We start from the raw sequence: 22,628 nt of genomic DNA on the forward strand, positions 1-22,628 counted from the left end.
ATTATTTGGCAAGATTTTGTGTGAAATCAGAAATAATAGAGTTTTATTTTCTTTAGCATTTAATTTCCTCTGATCTGCTCCTACCCCAAATGAATGGTGGTATTCTCTCTAAATGCCTTCACACCTTTTGAGAAAGCACGACTGGCGACGTAACAGTTTGTTCGTTGTTTGTATTGAACAAAAGGCAAAGAGATCAGAGCGGCGTGCTCGCTTGAGTGAAAACGATCAAAGTCGGATGAAGTGAAGCGAGGTAATTAAGCACTTCAAACGGTTTGTTGGTGGTGTTTAATTGCTGGTGAGAATTTGTACCGAATTTACTAGATTTGGGATAGTTTTGTAATTTATTCAAAGTACATTTTATGGCATTATTTTGTCCGGTTTAAAGCGTTTTTTTTTACATACTAAACAGCAGATTTATTTTATTGATAAGCTATGTAAAAGTTATAAAATAGTTTGACAAAGATCAGGAATTTTCTCTCAATGGTTGAAGTCAGAAACACCGAGATTACGATACTGAAAAGGAATTTGAATCTTGTAGTTGATGTTAATTGTACAAAAAATATGCGTTATTAGTGCCAATGTTACCAACTAAACATGTATTGCATGCATCAGTTTTTAAAGAGAGTGAAAAGGAAACGACTTTTTACAAACAAAATGTATTTTTGTTGCTACAGTTTTTTTGACTTAACGCATTTAGTTTTTCGATCGAGAAACTGATTTACAAAATGACGCAGCCTGATGCCAGTTTTGGTCCAGCGTGTCACAAAATTCATCACCCATGGGTTACGAACAAATGCAGTACACCTAATAGAATGCCCATTGTAGCAACAAATCGCTGTTTTTTCAATCCCAGGAACCCCGCCGGTAAGTGTTTATGGTTTGATGTAATAATAATTTTGTTAGATAATGTCTCTTTAAAACAATTCGATATAAACCACGCGTAGTTTAACTGATAATGTCTGTTTAAGTTGAAAACAAGATGGTGTCTCAGCAATTGTATAAATTTCATGTAATGTAGAGTATTTTCTATCCTTGCAACAGTTAATAGGCTAGTCTAAGAAGGTCGTTTTTTTGGGGGAGGGGGGGAGTTGCAAACAAACTATATGTCAAAAGTGAGAAAAATGGTCGTATAAAATACGATATGACAATGACATATTTTTTATGATAATTACCAAAAAAATGCGATATGGAACTGTTTACTGTGTTTTACAGTAATCGGCTAACACCATTCTGGGTCATTACGCTAAGTGCGATTTTGTTACACTGTAATGATCACAAGCTGTCTTCAAGCCGAGAAAACAATTGTTTTGTAACAAAAGTCAGTGGTTTTGCACTTTGCCATGCATTTCAAATTGTTTGATATTTTAGGTCAATTGTAATTGTAAATGGAGGCTTTAAACTTGTGAAACAGTTCAGTATAAGCACCATTTACAGAAAATCAAGTATATTTATGAAGGTAGTATATTACGGAAGAATAGGTCTACGTTTTATTACAAAGAGAGAAACTTGTTTGATTCCCCTAATAATTGTAAACGAAAAAAGCGATGTTCGTGTTAGATATCACCATAGTTAATACGCAATGCGCTTAAAAAGTTTTCCTTTGCAATTTAATAACACGAATTTGTTTTAGCAATTTATGACGCTAATTCGGAAATTGCACCACCACCACCACCACCACCACCACCACCAAGCAGCGATGTTATGCAATCATCTTTCCAGTATTTACCATCCCGCGTTGTTCATTCAAACGCCATTAACGAAAATTTTCACGGAGTTCCCTCGGAACAACAGCACATTCCTATGATGTCCCTGTCATCCACAGCTCCCCCTCATATTGTTCCAGATATTCCAATGTCTTGTTTCAATGCTCGCCTTCGCCAGGTGCGCTTTAGTTGAAGACTGCTTTATATGAAAAATATAAGTTAATAATTAAGACGTATTTTTTTAATTTGAAATATTTTTTCTTATTAGTTATTACTTATTTATTTTTCCTAAAAAGGTCATTAAATCGTTTAATTTTTAAATCGAAAACAAAGGTCGTTAAATTTTAATTTTTTTTAGTTCCAGACCCCGGTCGAAAGACACGAACAGTGGTGGAGAGAAAACTACATGACACACAACCCTGACATGGGTAAGTGATATTTGTTGGCCTATTTGCACCATATTTTTATTACTAACTTGTTCCTTTCCATTTTAGGCAGACAAGCAGTTATACAACCGATGGTGGCAGGAGGTTATACACCCGACACACAGCCATGTGGGCCATTTATTCATGGTTTTTCTTCCGCGTCTTCAGCACACCACGCAGCGCTGCTTGCAATAAGTGACCGTTTGGCATCATCTGCTGTGACATCAAGCAACATACGACGGTACAGTTGTGCACGCTGCAAATTTCGGATATTAAGGGTTTAAAACCAGTGGTGGGATTCAGCCGGTTCGGACCGGTTCTACAGAACCGTCTCACGAAATTTCATGAGATTAGCGAACCGGTTTACATTACTGGTAACTGTCAATGGACTTTTTGTAACAGAACCGTCTGAAAAATATGACTTTTGTAATAGAACCGGCTGACAAAAAAATTAAATCCCACCACTGTTTAAAACATACGCGGTTTCTGAAGAAAAAGCTAAACAGTAAAATTTTAATTGTGTCAGGGTCTTTGCAATTGAATGGACCAAACAAATCATTATTACGTTGTTAAGTGTGTCGATGTTGGTTCAAAGTTTTGATGACAATATGCATTAGGTGTACGAGATGTCGATGTCCGAACTGCACGGCACCTTCGCCAACCCGCAACAGCGGCAAGAAGGAACACATTTGTCATTTTCCAAACTGCAGAAAGGTTTATGGAAAAACTTCACATTTAAAGGTAATATGCTGGTCACTGTTTCTCGTTTCTTTTTGTTTTGATACTAATTCATGTTCAAACAGGCTCACATCAGATGGCATCTCGGCGAACGTCCATTTATTTGTCACTGGATGTTTTGCGGAAAAAGTTTCACAAGAAGCGATGAGCTCCAACGACATTTGCGCACACACACCGGTGAAAAAAAATTTCAGTGTCCGGTATGTATGCCAATTATGCGTTAAGTAAATATACAAAGTTTAACTTAACTTAATACAACAGATAAAAAATATGTCACAGCTTTTGGAATTGATAGCCAGTATACAAGTGTCTCATATTCCGTGTGTCCACAGATCGTTGTTTGTTGTAATACTTGTCATAAGATACATGCCTTCGTCTAAGCCGCGTCTCGTAACTTTCTACACAATGGACACTATCAAGTTTCTGTAATAATAAATCCGATTATTTAGTCAGCATAGTTTCTTTTTGGGCGTAGAAACATTACCCGTATAAAAACATTTCCCTCCAAGTAATTTGAAATCTGTTTCCAACCACCAACAATGATTTGAAGGTTGTCTTTTCCGGTAAATCTTAACAACAAAACGTTTTGTGCAAAACACAGGCCCAACTCCCGCTTTTATATATTTAGATATGTGAAAAAAGATTCATGCGTTCGGATCATCTGTCAAAGCATGTCAAAATTCATCAAAAGAAATTAAGCAAAGAAAAGCAGGATACAACAGAAAAATAAAACTGATATTTTAGTTTATTTACTAGTATAGATTTTTTTCGATGCAAAGTGTGGTACGGATGTTTAAACGTGATTTATCGTCAAAAACAAAAAATAAAAAATAAAACATATTGTTGCAATTTTATTTCAGACCTTCATGAATGTCCAGCGTGACAATTTTTTTTATTCATATCCCACTCACTCCCTTTATTCGTTCATCCTTTCCAAATTTGCATTTAATGAATGAAATGATTTTGCAAACAACAATAACATTAATTAGTGTACAATCATGGACATGAAATATGAAGATGTGCGAAAAGATTAAACATAGAAATTCTAAAAATGTTAAATTCAAGCGTTTAATTAAGGACGAAAATTCGGTCAATTACCGTAATCTTCCCTAAAGTTCTCCCGCCATTACATTAATTCGACTTCCAAGCAGTGAAACTGCCCACATTGTTAATGTCATATTTGTGAAACTTGTGCTATACCTAAAGCAGCGTCCTTCAACTGAGGTGAACTGTGTAGGCCACCACAGCCCCAGGGGGCATAAGTAGGCTACAAACGGGTGCGCAGGGTTTAAAAAACCAATACCAGTAATTCGGGTTGCAGTGTCTGCATGATTATATTCAAATATATACACACCACCAATTATATTCAAATATATACGCACCACGATCGATTTCGACCTTTCAAAAAGCGTCACTTTAGTTTTTCAGATTTAACTGTTTCGTTTCACGTTTGTAAATTGGTAAAACACATCGCTTAATATATATTATTAAAAATGGCGCAGCAGAGGAAAACAGTTGGAAAAGCATTGACTTACTGACTGCAAATAGTGGGTATGCGACACAAATTTGGGATGGAAGACCGTCCACTTGGGGGCGCTAAAATATGTTCATGTAAACACACGCTTTCGTCATAATAAAGTCATGTTATCTGAATATAATTGTAACCTTGTTGTTCTAAAATTCGCTCTTTGCGTTACATTTGTGTGTTGTCATACACTGTTTTTGCCAACAATTAGAGTCCACTCTCGGACTGGCTCTCGAGTAGTCCTATGTAGCAAAACCGCAGACTGACAACTGGGCAATGACAGTTGACAGTTCAGTTGCCGTAATTCGAATAGGGTATTTTATCTTGAAACATCGAGCTTGCAGTTTTCACAAAAATGGTTTTGATTAGAGGCTTTATTAAATTTGGGTCGTGCTAAAACTACAACTAGAACAGAGTTGTTGTTACTGGCATTCACATGTGTGAAAATATTTGAGACTCACAATTGTAACTAAACAATCAGTTACCGTATGTTCACACAAGTGGACATATGAAGCATAAGAAACAACAATGTCCCAACCCGTGTGTAAATTTAGGCAAATTCTAGAAGGGGCTGCGGGTTGCCGAAATACTTTTCCGCTCTAGAAATGTCAAAACTACAATCGCTGTTAGGCCTACGTCCGAAACTGGCATTTTTTGTAAACAAGCAAATGCCTGTTGCATCTTTTGATTTATTGTAAATGCACCCTACGAACACCTACAGCAGTGGTGGCCAAACTACGGCCCGCGGGCCGCATCCGGCCCCCAGTCCTGTTTCATCCGGCCCGCCAAACACCTTGCCTAGTTTTTTTCCAAGCACCATATTTACCACTGTGAACATATATAAACCTTTTATTAAATACAAGTGTAAACAAGATGGTGTTATTCTACTACAACAATATATATTTCAATAAAGATGGCAACCAGTTACGACAAATCTCATTTAATCCGGCCCTCCAGTGGCAAGACAGTTGCAAATTTGGCCCTCTGCTAAAAAAGTTTGGCCAACCCTGACCTACAGTGTTAGATTACAATGAAAACAAAATGTGTCAAGCGCTGTTCCTTTTCCATTCAAAAACACCTTTTCTGTTCGTTTTTATTACGACCACAATACAATTGCTTTCAGGTTTTACTTTTATTTTGTCGCTGATTACTTAAGCTTCTTCGTCTTCGCCTTCCTCTTCGTCAAATTCTCCCTCCTCTTCCGCTGTTGCATCTTGGTACTGTTGGTACTCGCTTACCAAGTCGTTCATGTTGCTCTCTGCTTCCGTAAATTCCATTTCATCCATGCCCTCGCCTGTATACCAATGCAGGAAAGCCTTGCGGCGGAACATGGCTGTAAACTGTTCCGAGATTCGCTTGAACAGCTCCTGCAAGTAAACAGAACAGATAATTCACCGCACGCCAACCCGCAGCTTGGATAAAAAAATTACATACTTGTATTGCAGTGCTGTTGCCGACAAACGTTGCTGCCATTTTGAGACCACGGGGTGGAATGTCACAAACTGCTGTCTTTACATTGTTGGGAATCCATTCTACGAAGTAGGAGCTGTTTTTGTTTTGGACGTTTAGCATCTGCTCGTCAACCTCCTTCATCGACATGCGACCTCGGAACATTGTTGCTACTGTCAAGTAACGACCATGACGAGGATCACATGCTGCCATCATATTCTTAGCATCAAACATTTGTTGTGTCAATTCTGGAACTGTAAGTGCTCGGTATTGCTGACTTCCGCGGCTTGTTAGGGGAGCAAAACCTGGCATGAAGAAATGAAGCCTGGGAAATGGAACCATGTTCACAGCCAGCTTACGAAGATCAGCGTTGAGTTGACCTGTCAATGTACATAAATGTGAAATTGCACACAAAACTTAAAAAACTGTATACCCACCAGGAAATCGCAAACAAGTTGTGACTCCACTCATGGTAGCGGAAACAAGATGGTTCAAATCACCATACGTAGGTGTTGTCAGTTTCAAAGTACGGAAACAAATGTCATATAGAGCCTCGTTGTCAATGCAGTACGTTTCATCCGTGTTTTCTACAAGTTGGTGAACTGACAATGTAGCGTTGTACGGCTCAACAACTGTGTCAGACACTTTTGGGGATGGAACAACGCTGAATGTGTTCATGATCCTGACAAAACAAACATTTGATAAAAAAAATGTTGGAAATAGAAACAAATGTGCCAGCAGATCTATAGTTTTCACGCACATGATTGACTAAATCTCACATCAAGTGATATTGAACATGCAGGAAGTAGCTGACCTGTCTGGATATTCCTCTCTTATTTTGCTGATCAAAAGTGTGCCCATACCAGATCCGGTTCCACCACCAAGAGAATGTGTAAGCTGAAAACCTTGCAAACAATCACAACTCTCCGCCTCTTTGCGTACCACATCCAACACCGAATCAACAAGCTCCGCTCCTTCCGTGTAATGGCCCTTTGCCCAGTTGTTGCCAGCCCCGCTTTGCCCTACAACGATGCATTGAATTTCCACATGAAGCAGAAATTAATTCAATATCTCACCAAAAACGAAGTTGTCCGGTCTGAAAATTTGACCAAATGGTCCTGAGCGCACTGAGTCCATTGTTCCTGGTTCCAAATCCACCAAAATTGCCCTTGGGACATATTTGCCGCCAGTTGCTTCATTGTAGTACACGTTTATTCTTTCCAATTGCAGATCACTGTCGCCGTGGTAAGTTCCGGTAGGGTCAATTCCGTGTTCATCGCTTATGACTTCCCAAAACTAAACACAAACCACCTGACGTTTAACAGATGATAAGAATTATTTGATGAGTTTTTTGAAAAAAATGCATACGAGTGCACGCTGTTCATCGCACCTTAATTGGGCCAAGAACATATACTTTTTGTAATTGTTTTCGCTATTGTGACATCATAACACACACGGACAATAGACTTTATAGGACAAGTGATTTGTGAAGTTATATACACCAGAAATATTATCAATTCGATGCGTTGGCCACTAAAATACAGAAACGTCATTGATTTTAAAGGACTGTGAAGGCGGATTTAAATGCTTCTAAAGCATGACAGGTATAATGCAAGAAACGTAAAACATAAAAAGACTTATGGTAAATTGCGTTGGGGGTCCGCAGACTTACAAAATTCATAAAAGGGGTCCGTGACTACAAAAAGGTTAAGAACCACTGGTTTGGAGATTAATCTGTTTGATAAAAGAAAATCACACATGCGAACATTCATATGCATTTTTTATTGGAGTAGCTTACCTTGGCACCAATTTGATTTCCGCACTGTCCAGCTTGCAGATGAACTATTTCACGCATGATGATTTGTTTGAATTGGGCGGCAATAAAATCACAAGGAACAAGTGGCAAAGATCTACAGTCTGGCTTAAAATAAATGTCGAATTTAAACCCTGCAAGTTTCTTGTTTGTGCGATATTTACGAACACTTTTTTGATTGGGCAACGTTACAATGATTTACTGCTGATTGGCTTATTTGAAATACCCTTTTGTTGCGCATTTCATTATTACGTCATCTTAACACAGTAGCGTAACAATGACTAGAAAGCAAACTGTCCAATTCGGGTTTTTATTTAGGATTTTTATAAGAATGGCTACTGTACTGTAATTGAATATAACATTTAGAACCGTTTCGTAGAATATCGCCTCCTAAATGTGTTTCTTATTTATGAGAAAAGTTCTTACTTTGTCACGGCTTTAAAAACGTTTAATGTGTTTTTTTTATCTGACAGGAGGCCAGTGATTGCTGGCATGCTCCCACCTCACAGAAAGTAGGTCTACCATACATCCTCATTTTAAACATAAACCAAATTATGTTTTTGAAAATATACAAAAACACTTTCAACTTGGTCATAAGTTTAGTGTGAGTTGTGATAAAATTGTAGTTGATTAAATTTCGGACCAAATAGTCTTTACTAACTTACTGTGTGAAATTACTCAAATGTCTTATGCTCATAATTTTGGGGGGCTCCAAAAGTAGATGTTAATATCATTTCTCGGCAATTTTGGTAGTGAAAATATGGTAGGCCCAACAGAAAGACCCCCCATTCTTCTTCTTACCAAACTCACAGTACAGTACGATTATTCAACCATTGCCCTAATTTTATCTCAGGTAGCATTGTCCACGTTCGTGTGTTTGGCAACGAACACGTCAAAAACTCACAAATTACAGTGTTTTATTCACAATTTCACAAGCTTTGATCACATATGTCCTAAAAAACAAACGCAGCAAGTTTTCATGTAATAATTCATTCTTGTGCACGTCGACGTCGTACTTATTACTACAGAAGTATATTTCGCTGTAGATGTTTTACAAGTCCTTGGTTGCTTGTCTGAGTTTAGTCCGATTTAGAGGACGGCCTTTAACGTTAAAGTTAGATTATTGAGTTAGCTGGTAGCGTTTCTGATATCGTTACAACACTTGCGAATATATACAGTGAAAAAGGTAACGATGACGTAACAAAACGATCATGCAATCACGTGATAAAGTCATTCGCAAGATATTTGCGCTTATTTGTAGTGTTGCAAAACACGATACACCATAATAATACATTGCTTTATAAACTGCAACTGGTCAATTGCTGCCGTGTATTATATCGTTGCACGAAAATTATAAGATCGAAACGTCTTTTGGCGTGCGAAAGTAAGCTGAGCCCTTTCATACGCATATTTATGCTTGTTCGCATTGCGTCTTGTTTCATAACTTTAGTTGTTGTTGTTTTTTGTATTTATTTTAATTAGTTTTTTTGTTCCTTTTTCAAACAGTAGGCCTAGTTTGTTAACTGAACACATCTTTATTATTTTAAGTGGTTGAATTTTTTACCTCGTGTATAATAAATTACTACATTACCAGTAAAATAAAACGTTGGAGCAGACATATATATTCGAATTGCCCGCCAAACGTCTCCCCTCAGCTGTGTTTACTCACAGTGCGCTGGCCGAATGGTCCGACGCACCTGGCCCATATACAGACATTAAAAAAACGGGATTCGTGCCCGGGGTGTCCTGGGTTCGAACCCCCTAAAAAACAAACAAAAAAACTTGCCTTTTTACATGGAGCGTTTAGGCGTATTCGACACGCTTATTCGATACGCATTTCTCTCGTTTTCGAAAAAGAAAAAAGCAAAGCGTATTAGACTTCTCCGATTCTCGATGCGCTCGGCACAGGTGGTTTGAAATTGGGTAGAACTACTAACAGAGGAATTAGTCTGGAACCTGGTTGAAATTTGTTCGATAGGTGGCGCAACGGAGCATAGGCGTTTATGGTGCTGACTCAGCAATTTGTTTATGGCACCATAAACGTCTATGCTCCGTTGCGCCACCAGCGAACAAATTTCAACCAGGGGCTAGACTAATTCCTCTGTTAGTAGCTCTACCTTGAAATTGAATCCGCTTGGGACTTAGGTCAACTTGAAACCATATGTAGTTTGTGTAATTCGTTGCCGAAAATAACCGGGAAATTTGTAGCTAATGCTGAATAAACGTTCCATACAACAAGTTACATTTTTAATTAGGTTTTTCGTCAAACTGGTGCAAAGTTATACAAATTAGTCGTTTTTTATACATATAACCCACAAGAGACTCTAATGAAGCAAATTTAATAGATTTGTACAGTCATATAAAGAAATTTTTTAATGTGCTACACAGACATGGGGTCGAATACACGCGTCCTGTATTCGAATACTTTACGAATACCTGCATGACTGTATTCGAATTCATGAATACTTTGGTAATTTTTAAGTGACAGCAATTCGAATGGTATCCGAATAAAACGAGTCAAGTATTTGTATTCATGAATTGTTGACCAAACTACAACGACAAGTAATTCGAATACTATTCGAATAAACCAAGGCATGTATTCGTATTCATGAATTCTACGCACTTTTTAAAGTTCGACAATTCGAATTGTATTCGAATAATGCGAGTCAAGTATTCGTATTCACGAATTGTTTCGTAATGTTAAGGTGGCAGCGATTCGAATTGTATTCGAATAAAACGTGTCAAGTATAAGTATTCATGAATAGTTGACCAAAAACAACAACGTGTAATTCGAATACTATTCGAATAACCCCAAGCGTGTATTCGTATTCATGAATACTTCGTACTTTTTGAGAAGTAGCAATTCGAATTGTATTCGAATTAACAGTTCTAGTTATTTGTATTCACGAATTGTTCAGTTGTAGTAAGAAGCAAACAATTCGAATAGCATTAGAATGCACCGATTCGGATATTTGCAGTTGCGGAAAATAAAAGAAATAAAAGCTCCCCGAAACTTAAAATGTATTCGATCAAAAAGTAACATGGGTTTATGAATTGCAAATTTATTGGTAAAAATATCAACCAACGAGCTTTGTTTGCCACCTCAGCTTGACTGATTTAAGTCTCCGTTATATAAATTTTACCAAATTTACATGAGACGTTTGCTTCATGAACACGCTACACCTGTCATGTGCTGAGAACAACCCAATGTTGCAAGCTTTGTAACACAATTCCATTTATGTAACGTCACAATTAAACTTCTATGTGTCATTGTTTCGTAACATAATCAAAAACTTGTCAAATTAGGTCACATTCACTGCCAATTTGAATTGTATTCGAATTTATTTGGCAACAATAAAGAGCAAAATATTCTCGATTACTCTTAGTCTGGAGGTAATCGACAATTCGAATTGTACTCGTAAAAATTTAGTCATGTATTCGATTTTACGTATCTTACGTTGCCAATGGCTGACAACAATTCGAATTGTATTCGTAAAAATGTAGTCATGTATTCGATTTTGCGAATTGTTACGTAGCAACAGGCTGACAACAATTCGAATTGTATTCGTACAAATGTAGTCATGTATTCGATTTTACGAATTGTTACGTTGCCAAAGGCCGACAACAATTCGAATTGTATTCGTAAAAAATATCGTGTATTCGAATTTGCACATTCTTAGGTTGGCAAAAATTTACTTAAGCTTTTGTATTCGTGGATTGTTGGTTCAAAAGATAACATCAACTATTCGAATTGTATTCATGCACTATCGAACGAAATCCAAAATCATTCGAATACAGCACGAAGTTGGCAAAACCTGTATTCGAATGCATTCGAATACGAATGACGAATACGAATTGCCCCATGCCTGGTGCTACATGGCCTGGAAATGTAATACAGTTTTAGTATGTACAACTTAGAAATCAGCACTTATTACTATTGGACAATAAAGTCAGAGTGATATATACACTTTGAATGTTTCTTCCGACTAGTCCTGAGGGTTTAACTGTTCAGAATCAAGAAATTATACATTTGGTATGTCTAAACTCGACGCAAACAGCTGCTGCTAACAAATTAATTCAGATTTTTTCGGAAGAATAGACCAAAAGTCTAAAAATACTTTAAAATTAACAATTTAAACAAATTCACACATTTGGTATGTCTAAGCTAGACGCAAACAGCTGCTGCTAACAAATTAATTTAGATTTTTTTGGAAGAGTAGACTAACAGTCCAGAAAATACTTTATAATTAGCAATTACCCGGCCATATGTTTGTATATCACTTTACAATAACCACCATATCGTTTTTGCGCAAAGCTGAAAACCTTGAATGCGATTCGGTTCGGCAGCCATGTAATTTTACGCTTTAGCGAACCGAAATCGTCACACAATGCGCATCAACGATACGATTCGCTCATTCCGTTGGTGTCATGTCATTTGGTATTTTTTTGAAAAAAAACTTCGTTATTGGAGTTTGAAGGTTGTTGAGCTGAAAAAATTAATGGTAAGACGGATCACTCAACCTTTGCGGGAAATGGTCTGATCCGACTTTTTCGCTTATTTCTTCCGATCGGACCCAAACAAAGCGTTTTTAACGCATCCGATCAGAACTTTTTGTTTGTTTTGATGGTTGTTGCCGATGTCTGGTTTGAAACAGTTTTTTGAAAGTATATATATTCTCGATGCCTTTAAAACGAATTCTAAGATGAAGTTATTGCATGTAATTATTGTTTTAGCCGAAAGTAACGTAGTTGCTGCAAGTCCGATCAGACCGACGGCCATGGAAACGGGATATGTGTGTCCGATCACCTTATTTTAGCAGCTAAACGTTTTAAGCATTGTTAACAAAATTAGCTAGAATTTTTTTGTGGGCTAATTTGGCAGTGACACTTGGGCATCTATTTTAACTTTGCCTAAATGTCTTCGGTTTGGTTAAAGATTGATGGAAGTCTTGATAATAAGGTTAGTAAAATCACCTGTTCATGTTTTTGTTGTTTGTCTGAAGTGTAAGACAATTAAACAAAACACATTTTTTGCAGTGACAGTTCATTTTACAACATATGTCATTCATCAAAACATCAATTGCATCTAAAGCCAGCACTAAGCAGTATCACAAAAACAGTATTTGAGGTGGGCTGTTAAGGTAAACAAAAGTGGAGTAAATAATAACATATTGCCAGCTTAAATAGCTGGCATTTAAATATTAATGATAATATTTTGGATTTATGCAAGGGAAAGCTCTCATTAATATTCATAATCAGGATAACACATCTCTTGTTAATCCTATTGAATGTAAATAACAAATAAATCATGTAAGGGCAGCAAAACAAATAAAACCAAAGCAGTCACAAATTACAGATAGTTTTTGTAGCAACGGGATGGTTCTAAGCACATTTTTTGAAAACAAACAGTGTTTATTTAACAATAAAACACAAATTCATGCAATATTAGCAAGAACAGCAAAACATAGCATACAACAGTGACAGATTAGAGTGTAAATTGCTGTTTAGTTCACTTTCGCAGTTGTAACGTATAAATATAAAACTATATATTAGTTCAGAAAAACACATTATCACAGTGAAATTAAACCTTTGAAGCAGCAGATAAACTTCAAGCTTTGTCAGGAATGAAAGGTAAATATTTCACTTTACACTTGCCTAAAAAAAAACAAGTCAAAACGCAACACAAAATACAATATGAATGCTGACAAACAAACAAAAAAACTTTCCCTGTGGATATTCCTTTTTCATAATATTGTACACACAGAGCTGTTGGGAACCACACTGACACAGTTTGCCCTCCTCTTAGCTGCTGCCATGTACACCTCATGATTAAATGATATCTTTCCCAATGGTGCACTTTAAACAAGTTTCAAATTAAACATAATAACCAACATCAAACAACAACTAGAAGGGTGGCTTAGCACATATTGGCCTTGCATATACACTGTAACCTATTTTGAAACATTAATATATTTTCTGCACTTATTTTATATTGGGTCCCATATCATCCATTGTCTTTTACAACCTTGGTTGTTTCTGCAAGCAGAAACTCATGGGTCCCCAACACATGCAAAGTTGTAAATAATGCAATTCAAAAGATAACCATGAGAAAGTTGGGTGTTAAAAAAACAACACAGTGATCGGCACTGGGCTTAAATAATAATACTATGTAGAATACAAACTATAAAATTAGATTCACCCCAGATATTGTTTGAAGTATGTCCGATTTAACGTTTTAAAAAACTGACCCATTTTAGGGGGCTAGTAGGGTAACTAATTGGGTTCGACACACAAACTAAAAAATATATAAAAACCACAATGACTCAATCAATAGCACTGCTAAATTTCAGCCCAATCGGCCAATGTTTAAAATTCGACCACTAGAGGTGTTTTGAGCAACAACTGTTAATGTTTCTGACGTCATAGGGCTGTTAACCAGCCCCTAACTGCCATGGCGCAAAAACGTCCATTAAGCAACCCACCAACTGGCAACATACAACTGTTTGCCCTTGTAACACTATTGCGCCAAAGAAATCTTTCGTTTGTGGTGCCCAGTAACATACAAATACATTTTACACTTTAGGGGCTTGCCATTTTAGGGGGCTAGCGGGGTAAATACTGGGGTTATCAACAAAAACAAAGTGGGATGCACATCTACATGAATATATCTACCATCTGTGTAAATTTCATCCAAATCCATCAAACATTTGATGGAAAAACGAGTTGGACAAACTTTGGGGAAAAAATACCCATTTTAGGGGGCTAGCGGGGTAAATACTGGGGTTATCAACAAAAACAAAGTGGGATGCACATCTACATAACTATATCTACCATCTGTGTAAATTTCAGCCAAATCCATCAAGCATTTGATGGAAAAACGAGTCAGACAAACTTTCAATATGAGTCCCCTTCAGGGGACCCATAATAAATATGCGTTATGGAGTACAAACTATTTAAATTCAGTCCATTCATACATTTTTGACAGTTTTTCCATTTTCTGGTCTACCTCAGGAAAAGTTGATGTTGGGGCGACAAAGTTGAAGACAACAAACAACAACTATAAGTAGCACACTCTACAAGCTGTCCAAATTTCATATAATTCCAACACCGTTTAAAAAATTAACCCATTTTAGGGGTTAGTGGGGTAACTGATGGGTTCAATACCCAAAAGTATAAAATATGAAATCACAATGACCCAATCAACAATCATGTAAAATTTTACCCAACTGACGGTAGAACTACTAACACTGGAATTTGGCTTGCGCCCGGTTTGGTAGGTGGCACAACGGAGCATAGGCGTTTATGGTGCTCACAGCAATCATTCTTACCATAAACCCAAATTGCTGAGTCAGAACCATAAACGCCTATGCTCCGTTGCACCACCTATCGAACAATTTTCAACCAGGCGCCAGCCAAATTCCAGTGTTAGTAGCTCTACCAATTCTGACAATGTTTGAAATTTTGACCACTAGAGGTGTTATTAGCAACATTCGTCAACGCTTCTAGCATCATAACGCTGTTAACACCCTTCTAGCATGACTAGCATGTGCAAAAACGTCCACCAAGTAATGCACAAACACAAGTACTGTTGCGTTTATTACACTATTACCCCACAGAAATATTTCATTTGTGGTGCGCAGCAACATACAAAAACGTTTTGCACTTTGGGGTATAGCGGGGTATATACTGGGGTTATCAAGTCAAACGAAGCAGAGGACACATCTGCATAACTATATCTTCCATCTGTGAAAGTTCCATCCACATTCACCAAAGATTTCATGCCAAAAGTGCATGGACAAACTTCACCGGAGAAAAAAGAAAACTGAGTGAAATCAGGATGCATCCCCTTCAGGAAAGTGGACCCATAATAAACTTTTAATTTGCAAAAACCTACCTATTTCGCCCAGGTTTTAGACTGACATCAAACAAACCATAAACAGGCCTATGGTCTGAATGTTTTACACTGGAAACAGAGTTGTAGTGATGGCATGTAATGGATGTTGATCTACATGGCTTATGAAGGATGCGATCCTAAAGATAAAGTTTATAGTTGTAGAAATCAGACAAATGATTGCATTAAAACAATAAGTTTACTGTGTATGATGGAACACGAAGCTTCACTGACACATCATATTTATCAGATCCAGGTGTAAACTTGTAGGTTGGCAAAAACGTAATTTCGGTCTCTTGAAATCCATGAAACACATTGCCTGAAATAATCAAAAAAGATTGAATGAAAAAGGGTGTTCTTTAATTTTACAACGTACTTATTTTTGGATATGTGGTCTAGATAAGGTATTTATAGGTTTCAAACTTTTATTTGTTGGGACAAACAATTCATAAGAAACACACAATGGACTTGTTAAATTCAAACCAAGCTTTAAAACTTCTTATCCATATATATTCTATTGACATTATTAGCCATTTTACATTTAGCAGTAACAAAGAATAGTAGAAACATATGCACTAACTTCTTGAAAAAACGCTGGCTTAAGATGGGCTATTTGTTTGATCAAAGAACCTGTTTTGAAACAGGTAACGCTTTTGCCAAACAAATCCATGTTTCAACGAAGGGGACCCATAATGATTTAAAATGCTTTGTTTTCTGGTTACCTCTTTCCATATTTCTTTTTAGTTGATCACACTTGAGAGCTTCCCAAATATTGTATGTGGATGGATCCTCTACTTCTTGTTGCATAAAGTGATGTGGTTGATTAATACGAAAATTTAAATCTCCAAACCAAAACACACAGTCAAATCTTGAAAAATATGTGTAGTTTTGTAAACTCTGCGGCTTTGTTTTTGTTATATTTCACAAACATTGTCATTGTATGTAAGTTTTGCAAATACTTTTCCTCTCCTACTTTTCTATGCAGTACAGGTTAATTGCATAATCCATCAGTTTTTTAAATTGCGTGTGTAGCTTGTTTGAGATGTTTTTCTAGCCTACGCCTTGCCATATAGTGGTGAATGCTTGGTGACTGGTTAATTCGGTATGGCGCCTTAAATGGGCCTACCGTACTGTGAAGGCATGCAACTAGGTGACGCACAAAGGTAAAAAGGGTGACACAAAGTAAAAGGTAAATGCCTTCTGTCTCTTTCAATTCTTATGACCTGAAGTTGACAACACTTGTCGGAACGTTGTTATGTTTTACACAAATATACTGGCTCTGATTTTTTGCTCAGATTATATTATCATAACAATAAAAATCCAATACATTGGTTTATAACAGGGCTTGCATGGGCGAGCCACCATCAAATCAACTATTTAAGTTTTGTACTATTCACTCTTCAATATGACATCCTAGTGAAGCACCAATTCTACAGGACCAACATATGACTTTGTCACATGTTTGTGTTTGCCAGCAAAAACAAATGAAGGGGTGCAAATAAAAGGGAATGACATTGCAAATATGGTGTTGGTAAAAAGCGTTGAGTATATTTGTTGGTTCCAACCCACCTTTGTTGTTCTAATTACACAAAAGCATGTTCTATGACAGGAGTGTAGTCTTTAACACTAACAGGCTTTTAACCACAAAGTTTTGTCTGACTTACAGGTGTGTAATAAATATGAGTGAATATACATTCAACCTTTTACCAACAGTGAAAACCCATGGGCTTACTATCGTCTAAAAACATACAACCACATTCACTTAATGTACACCAGGACATTAGAGTAGAAAGATCAATCATATGTGGTGCCACCCTTCAAAGTGTGGTAGCACTCGTAGCAGTAACAAAAAATGTCACCCACTTTGTGTATGTTTACCCACTGGCATCTGAGTTTAAACTCTTTTTGACCAAACTGGTGGAACGAACCAGCGCAAGGCAGGAAAAAGAAAACAACAAACACAATATGTGTCTCGTGCAGGGATGGGAACATATAAATACAACAATAACATTTACTATACCCTGAAAAATCCTTGTCACACTTTTGGTAAGTAGTTGAGTTGGAGTTTTTTGACAAAAAATGCAGTTGACCCATAATTTTATAATAATCTTCAATTCTTTCCCTAACTTTGGTCTCACCAGCTGAAAACATAATAAAAAAGTCCACATATTTCAATATCTTATTTTCCGTTGTTATGAACAAAAACTTTGGACCAGCTTAAATAACACAAAAATACATAAAAATGCATATACTTACAGTGGAAATGAGAAGAAATGAACAAAAATCTTGTACCAAACAGCTGAAATGATATAGCAATAGCCCCTTTGGTTTTTACTTGTGATATTAATCTTGTTGTAATTTTATCTTCCTGAAAATCTGAAAACAATATGCAATCATGACCAGTTGGTTTGAAAATAGATGTGTAAAAAATGCCTGTTTTGAAATAATTTTTACAAATCCAAAATATTAGATTCTGTATACTTGCAAAATTGGGTTGGGTATTTGACTGCTCAAACACTATACACCAGGGCTACTAGTTTTGTCAAAAGTCCAGATACAAAGGGTAAAAACTAACGAGGTGCGGACACTTCAGTCAGTAATGCAAATGTAGAATATCATAGCAAATTTGGGTTGTAGCAAATGGGGAGAATCGTGGTCCAAAAATTCTTTATCTAGTTTTGCAGGATTACTTCGTGTGGCAATGGTTCAAATTTATCACAGATAAAATTGTGCGCAAACAAATGCTGTTTTGATAATTGTGTAGTGGAATCATTGTTTCATCACAATTGCACAATCTGACCTTACATAAGATTTTGGAAATAGTTTAGGTTCCTGGCAGTACCCTGAAAAAACACTATGTGGACCCCAGTTCAAAAACTGGTACCTAGCAACGACCAAGTATTTAACCCAAAAATGATAGTGTATGAAGTCAATCAATAGACTGTCGAGGTGCACATCCAATATGGATAGCGGTACGCCATTGAGTAGCCCTGCTGTACCCACTATAAAAATACATGTTTAGTTAATAGTTGGAAGGTAAACCTTCTTATGGGTCAATTAACAGGCTTGTCAACCCTTTATACTACAGGTTGTACACACATTTCGCCATACTTGTACTATGTATTTTTTGCTACCTAAATTTTAATTGGGTCCGTTACAAAGCGTAACACAATTGTTTCTGCAAGCAGAAGCGAATGGGTCTCCACAAGGGTTTACATAAACTATTAACAGTAGGATAATGTTTAAGATTGGAAAGACAAATAGGTAAAAAGTGAGAAACAACAACAGAGTAAAATCAAAAGTGACATCAGAAAGGGGAGGCATAATAACTATTTTAAAACCTACCAGTACAGAACCATATAAGATCTCTCCGTATAAAAATAGCCATATGTAAAACTCCATGTGACATCGAATGGATCAAGACATGGTTGGGACCAAGGGTTTCCTGCAACTTGATCTCCCATCCTTTACTAATTAAATGTAAAGTATTAAAGCTCATGCAAATAACCAATGCAAGAATAACTCACATATCTGTGGTTGCCTCTTGTACACCTATTACATAAACATCTCGAACAAAACGTTCTGCACGGGGAAGCAAAAAGTCATCAATACTTAGTGGTACCTCACATCGCTGCATATTCCATGTCCCTGAAACAGAATCATGTTTCCTAAAAAGTTTTTTTAATTTCCATAAAATCCGTGTGAATAATTTAAAATGGAACGAAAAAAAGGGCTTTTGTCATATTACCAATCATAGGCGTAGATTTTTTAGCCTAATTTTTTTATGTGGGGCGGCAAACTTTGGTGAAGCCCAGTGGTTCGTTACTGATAAAATCTAGTTACACTGACAATGTTGCATAGTAAGTAATAGTTTTTTCTTGACTCTTTTATTTTGATTGGCATGTATTTTGATTTGCAATGGTTGCTTTGCAACTTGCAATTAAATTACATCACAGTGAGTTGTTTTGAGCAATAATATGCAATCAGCTATTTTTGCATTGCAAAAAATTTGCATTGTTTTCAATCACTATATTTTTTTAAATTTTCTGGGGTGACAGCATATCTATTTTATAATAACTGTCACCCCATATTTTAGGTGGGGTGACATGCACCCCAGGAATCGACACCTATTGCACCCAACATGGGTTTGTCTGGCATACAGTGTTTAAAAACTTTGGGTATGCCGCATACTCGGCAATTCAACAAACGCTTGCATTTTTAATAATTGTGAAATAGCTTTGGCATTTAAACAGTTGCATCATGGTGAAAAGCACAATGGTATTGTTGCGAAGAAAAGCACAGAATACTTTTTGTGATGGCAGTTTAGGGGTCAAAACTTAAATCGTGTGGTCGCCAAGGCAACAGTGCAGTTAACGCAACCGCTTTGTGTTCCCAAGATTGTGGGTTTTACATAAAATCTTTCTATTCACACATAAAACATCTTTTTTGCAAATAATTAAAAAATCGATGCCTTTATCTGTAATAGATTGCAGTTTATCTATGTACATTGCAATTACAAGTCAAAATGGACTTTTAATTGGCCTAGTACAGGGGTCGGCAACCCCTGGTAGGCATGTTATAGTTGGCATGTGAGGTGGTTTTCACGACATGCCAACCGATTTGCGTGTTTCTATTGAAATAACAATTTTACCTGTTACCCTGCTGGTTTTCAGTTTTTATCATGCCATTGTCTTAAAATTCAGCCTTACATGCACAAAACACTCTACTTTCTCTTTATTATTGATATCTGCTGGCATGAACCACTATTATGTAGAAAAACGTTGGCACATGAGGTTATTAACACATGGAAATAACAAGTAAATTGGCATGCGTTCCCCAAAAGGTTGCCGACCCCTGGCCTAGTCTAATAGAGCTATGAATAACTCTTTGTATTGTATAAAATACAGTATTTGTTAAATACCGTCTAAAAAGTATAGGTTAGGTATAGGTTATGTTGGTCAGTGCTCTTCAACCAGTGTGCATGGTGCACCAAACTGCGCATGGGGTGCACCAGTACAAAAAGGTATACAAGGGTGCATCACAAACTTTTAATGAACCATTATTATTTGACTCTCCGGATAACAAAAAAATATAGGTTTCAACTAATGTATAAATGAACCTCTGTATTTTTTTAAATGTTGATGTCTAACACTTTCAGTGCGGTTGATGTATATCTATGCAAAAGACGTTTTGTGTAGAGTGCAGATTGACATTAATTTACGTCAAAAGTCTTACGACAGTGTATAATACTTCGGCAGCTCCGCTTGGTTTAATTGACATGATGATATGCATCATAATTTTTCATGTCACTTTTTACCTCAGTTTACCTTTTAAGTAAACAGGGTGCATGAGTACGTCACAACAACTTTAAGGGTTCACCAAGCCAAAAAAGGTTGAAGAGCACTGATATAGGTTATGTATGTTACTGGTTTATTCTTCATGGTATGTTTGTCAGCTACTTGTGTTTTATCACTTAACACTGTTTTGGAAACAACTCTATACCAATTGTTACATAGACAAATGCAATACTGTCAATGCAATTGGTTCAATGTGGTCAAATGTCTCACCTACAAATATCTGAACCTTCCTTTCAGGAAAGCAATTATCAAGGTCATCTGATATTTTGGAGTTAGACGTGGTTACATTGCCAACCAGAAAGTTTCTGAATAAGACAAAACATTTCTATACAAACAAACTAAAACGAGATCATTTACTTTCAAAAAACTATAATATGTTTCAAATATAAAACTACAGAAAAACTGCAATATGTCTTCGGCATTTTCTCTCTAAATACAATAATACAAACTGGAAAGGTGGTATTCCTACTTATTTCTATTTTATATGTTCCATTACCTATTTATCGATTTAGTATACACACTATTTGACAGATCATGATTGTCTTTGCAAGCAAAAATGAATGGGTCCCCACATACGTGTTTAAGGTAAAAGTGGTAGGATTATTTTTAGATTCTTAAGGACAAATTAGGCGAAAGCACCAACCCGAACTTTAAAAGGTTTCATCCATATCCTACATAATATTGTCATGTATTTATAAAAGAAGTGAAAATAACGGGGAAAAATACTGAATCCTCTTGACTAACTAACTTGTTTGAAAATTTAAATAAGTTTGAAGTATTCTTCCTTGATCAAACGATTTGAACAAACAAATTATAGAATTGCAGCAGGTGTTAATACATTTTTTCGGGTGTGGCATGTATTAAATGCTCACAAAACATTCAAGAACATGCAACTGATATATTTACCTTTCTCGGAGTGAGCTACTTGGTATACCGGACAAAATTCCCATTGTGGCTGAACTGTCAGACTTTTCATTGCCTACATCAGAAGTGCTTACTGTATCCAATGACATAAGAAAGCAAAAAGTACATACCACCTGGCAAATATACAAACAGTGTTATTAAGGTGTAGAATAGGGCACATTAAATATAAGTTACAACATAAGAAACAACATATTTTGCAGAAAAATGCACCAAAAATGGCCATGAACAGGGCCCTAAAGGTTACATGTGGGCACAGCTGAATTCGGCAGTTAGTGCTAGTTAAGTTGGGGTGAGGTTTCACAATAAGTAAGCAATTAATATCATACATCTGCAAAAAATTGTCCCGCAATTTAGCAGTAATCAGATTCAGCATTTTTGCGCATACATATTTGCTGACATCAAAAAACTCCTGAATGCTCTTTCGGCAGGGGCAGGTTTCTTATAATAATATAAAACCTCACCCCAACCTCAATAGCAGTACCCATGACCATTTTTACCGGGATTAAGCGATTCCAAAGGCTAATCATTTTAGTGTCACCTGCCAGTTGTTGTTCAGTTATTTTTTAACCAATGCTAAATATTTACCATTAAACAATATACCACTGCTTTTAAATTTAAAATGGACTGGATTCTTTGACACAAACATACATGCAGATTTGTGCACCAAGTTTACCTTTAACCTTTAAGTAAGCTAATGGATTAAAATGCTACATTGCATCTTGCAACAGAGTTGCTATTAAATACTCTAGTTTTATGACATGAACTTCTCTATGCCTCCAATGGCCTTGATCAGATAAAAATTG

At 36.5% G+C, this 22,628-nt stretch overlaps 3 protein-coding genes across 7 annotated transcripts; 1 reads left to right on the forward strand and 2 right to left on the reverse strand.

Annotated features, from left to right (window-relative positions):
- The first annotated feature begins 497 nt into the window (after positions 1 to 497).
- On the forward strand, positions 498 to 5,894 carry LOC145204936 (uncharacterized). 3 transcript variants are annotated; one of them, XM_080077551.1, is made up of 7 exons: positions 498 to 864; positions 1,631 to 1,881; positions 2,062 to 2,131; positions 2,198 to 2,369; positions 2,746 to 2,869; positions 2,932 to 3,066; positions 5,837 to 5,894. In XM_080077551.1, the coding sequence occupies exons 1-7, from the start codon at positions 726 to 728 to the stop codon at positions 5,867 to 5,869; spliced, it is 924 nt and encodes a 307-aa protein (XP_079933677.1). In that variant the 5' UTR covers positions 498 to 725; the 3' UTR covers positions 5,870 to 5,894. The 3 variants fall into 3 exon arrangements, with proteins under 3 accessions (XP_079933677.1, XP_079933676.1, XP_079933678.1); XM_080077550.1 differs by lacking the exon at positions 5,837 to 5,894 and adding an exon at positions 3,495 to 3,720; XM_080077552.1 differs by lacking the exon at positions 5,837 to 5,894 and having other exon boundaries at positions 2,932 to 3,479.
- LOC145204938 (tubulin beta chain) lies at positions 5,225 to 7,695 on the reverse strand. The gene is made up of 6 exons (XM_080077553.1): positions 7,639 to 7,695; positions 6,917 to 7,136; positions 6,655 to 6,862; positions 6,278 to 6,522; positions 5,826 to 6,220; positions 5,225 to 5,758 (listed from the first exon to the last, which is right to left on the reverse strand). The coding sequence occupies exons 1-6, from the start codon at positions 7,693 to 7,695 to the stop codon at positions 5,543 to 5,545; spliced, it is 1,341 nt and encodes a 446-aa protein (XP_079933679.1). The 3' UTR covers positions 5,225 to 5,542.
- Positions 7,696 to 12,696: 5,001 nt separating this feature from the next.
- Positions 12,697 to 21,961, reverse strand: LOC145204735 (phosphatidylinositol polyphosphate 5-phosphatase type IV-like). Of its 3 annotated transcripts, none has more exons than XM_080077329.1 (10): positions 21,808 to 21,961; positions 21,112 to 21,206; positions 19,072 to 19,192; positions 18,890 to 19,014; positions 17,801 to 17,920; positions 17,565 to 17,685; positions 16,267 to 16,412; positions 15,748 to 15,863; positions 15,548 to 15,684; positions 12,697 to 13,509 (listed from the first exon to the last, which is right to left on the reverse strand). In XM_080077329.1, exons 1-10 carry the CDS (start codon positions 21,912 to 21,914, stop codon positions 13,398 to 13,400), a joined length of 1,200 nt encoding a protein of 399 aa, XP_079933455.1. In that variant the 5' UTR covers positions 21,915 to 21,961; the 3' UTR covers positions 12,697 to 13,397. The 3 variants fall into 3 exon arrangements, with proteins under 3 accessions (XP_079933455.1, XP_079933457.1, XP_079933456.1); XM_080077330.1 differs by lacking the exon at positions 12,697 to 13,509 and adding an exon at positions 15,231 to 15,453; XM_080077331.1 differs by lacking the exon at positions 21,112 to 21,206 and having other exon boundaries at positions 21,808 to 21,937.
- Positions 21,962 to 22,628: the final 667 nt, after the last annotated feature.

This window comes from Phallusia mammillata, chromosome 8 (genome assembly GCF_965637545.1).
Source record: "Phallusia mammillata chromosome 8, kaPhaMamm4.hap1.1, whole genome shotgun sequence".
NCBI lineage: Eukaryota > Metazoa > Chordata > Ascidiacea > Phlebobranchia > Ascidiidae > Phallusia > Phallusia mammillata.

What these genes read in the sequence shown, in the direction of transcription:
- LOC145204936 (XM_080077550.1), top strand. Translation starts at nt 726, where the DNA reads ATGACGCAGCCTGATGCCAGTTTTGGTCCAGCGTGTCACAAAATTCAT. An exon ending in TCAATGCTCGCCTTCGCCAG is followed by an intron (nt 1,882 to 2,061) that starts GTGCGCTTTAGT and finishes AATTTTTTTTAG; the next exon opens with TTCCAGACCCCGGTCGAAAG. An exon ending in GAAAAACTTCACATTTAAAG is followed by an intron (nt 2,870 to 2,931) that starts GTAATATGCTGG and finishes ATGTTCAAACAG; the next exon opens with GCTCACATCAGATGGCATCT.
- LOC145204938 (XM_080077553.1), bottom strand. Translation starts at nt 7,695, where the DNA reads ATGCGTGAAATAGTTCATCTGCAAGCTGGACAGTGCGGAAATCAAATT. An exon ending in GAAATCAAATTGGTGCCAAG is followed by an intron (nt 7,137 to 7,638) that starts GTAAGCTACTCC and finishes GTTTGTGTTTAG; the next exon opens with TTTTGGGAAGTCATAAGCGA. An exon ending in AACTTGTTTGCGATTTCCTG is followed by an intron (nt 6,221 to 6,277) that starts GTGGGTATACAG and finishes GTACATTGACAG; the next exon opens with GTCAACTCAACGCTGATCTT.
- LOC145204735 (XM_080077329.1), bottom strand. Translation starts at nt 21,914, where the DNA reads ATGTCATTGGATACAGTAAGCACTTCTGATGTAGGCAATGAAAAGTCT. An exon ending in GAAGGTTCAGATATTTGTAG is followed by an intron (nt 19,193 to 21,111) that starts GTGAGACATTTG and finishes ATTCTGTTTCAG; the next exon opens with GGACATGGAATATGCAGCGA. An exon ending in CTAAAACCTGGGCGAAATAG is followed by an intron (nt 13,510 to 15,547) that starts GTAGGTTTTTGC and finishes ACTTGTTTAAAG; the next exon opens with TGCACCATTGGGAAAGATAT.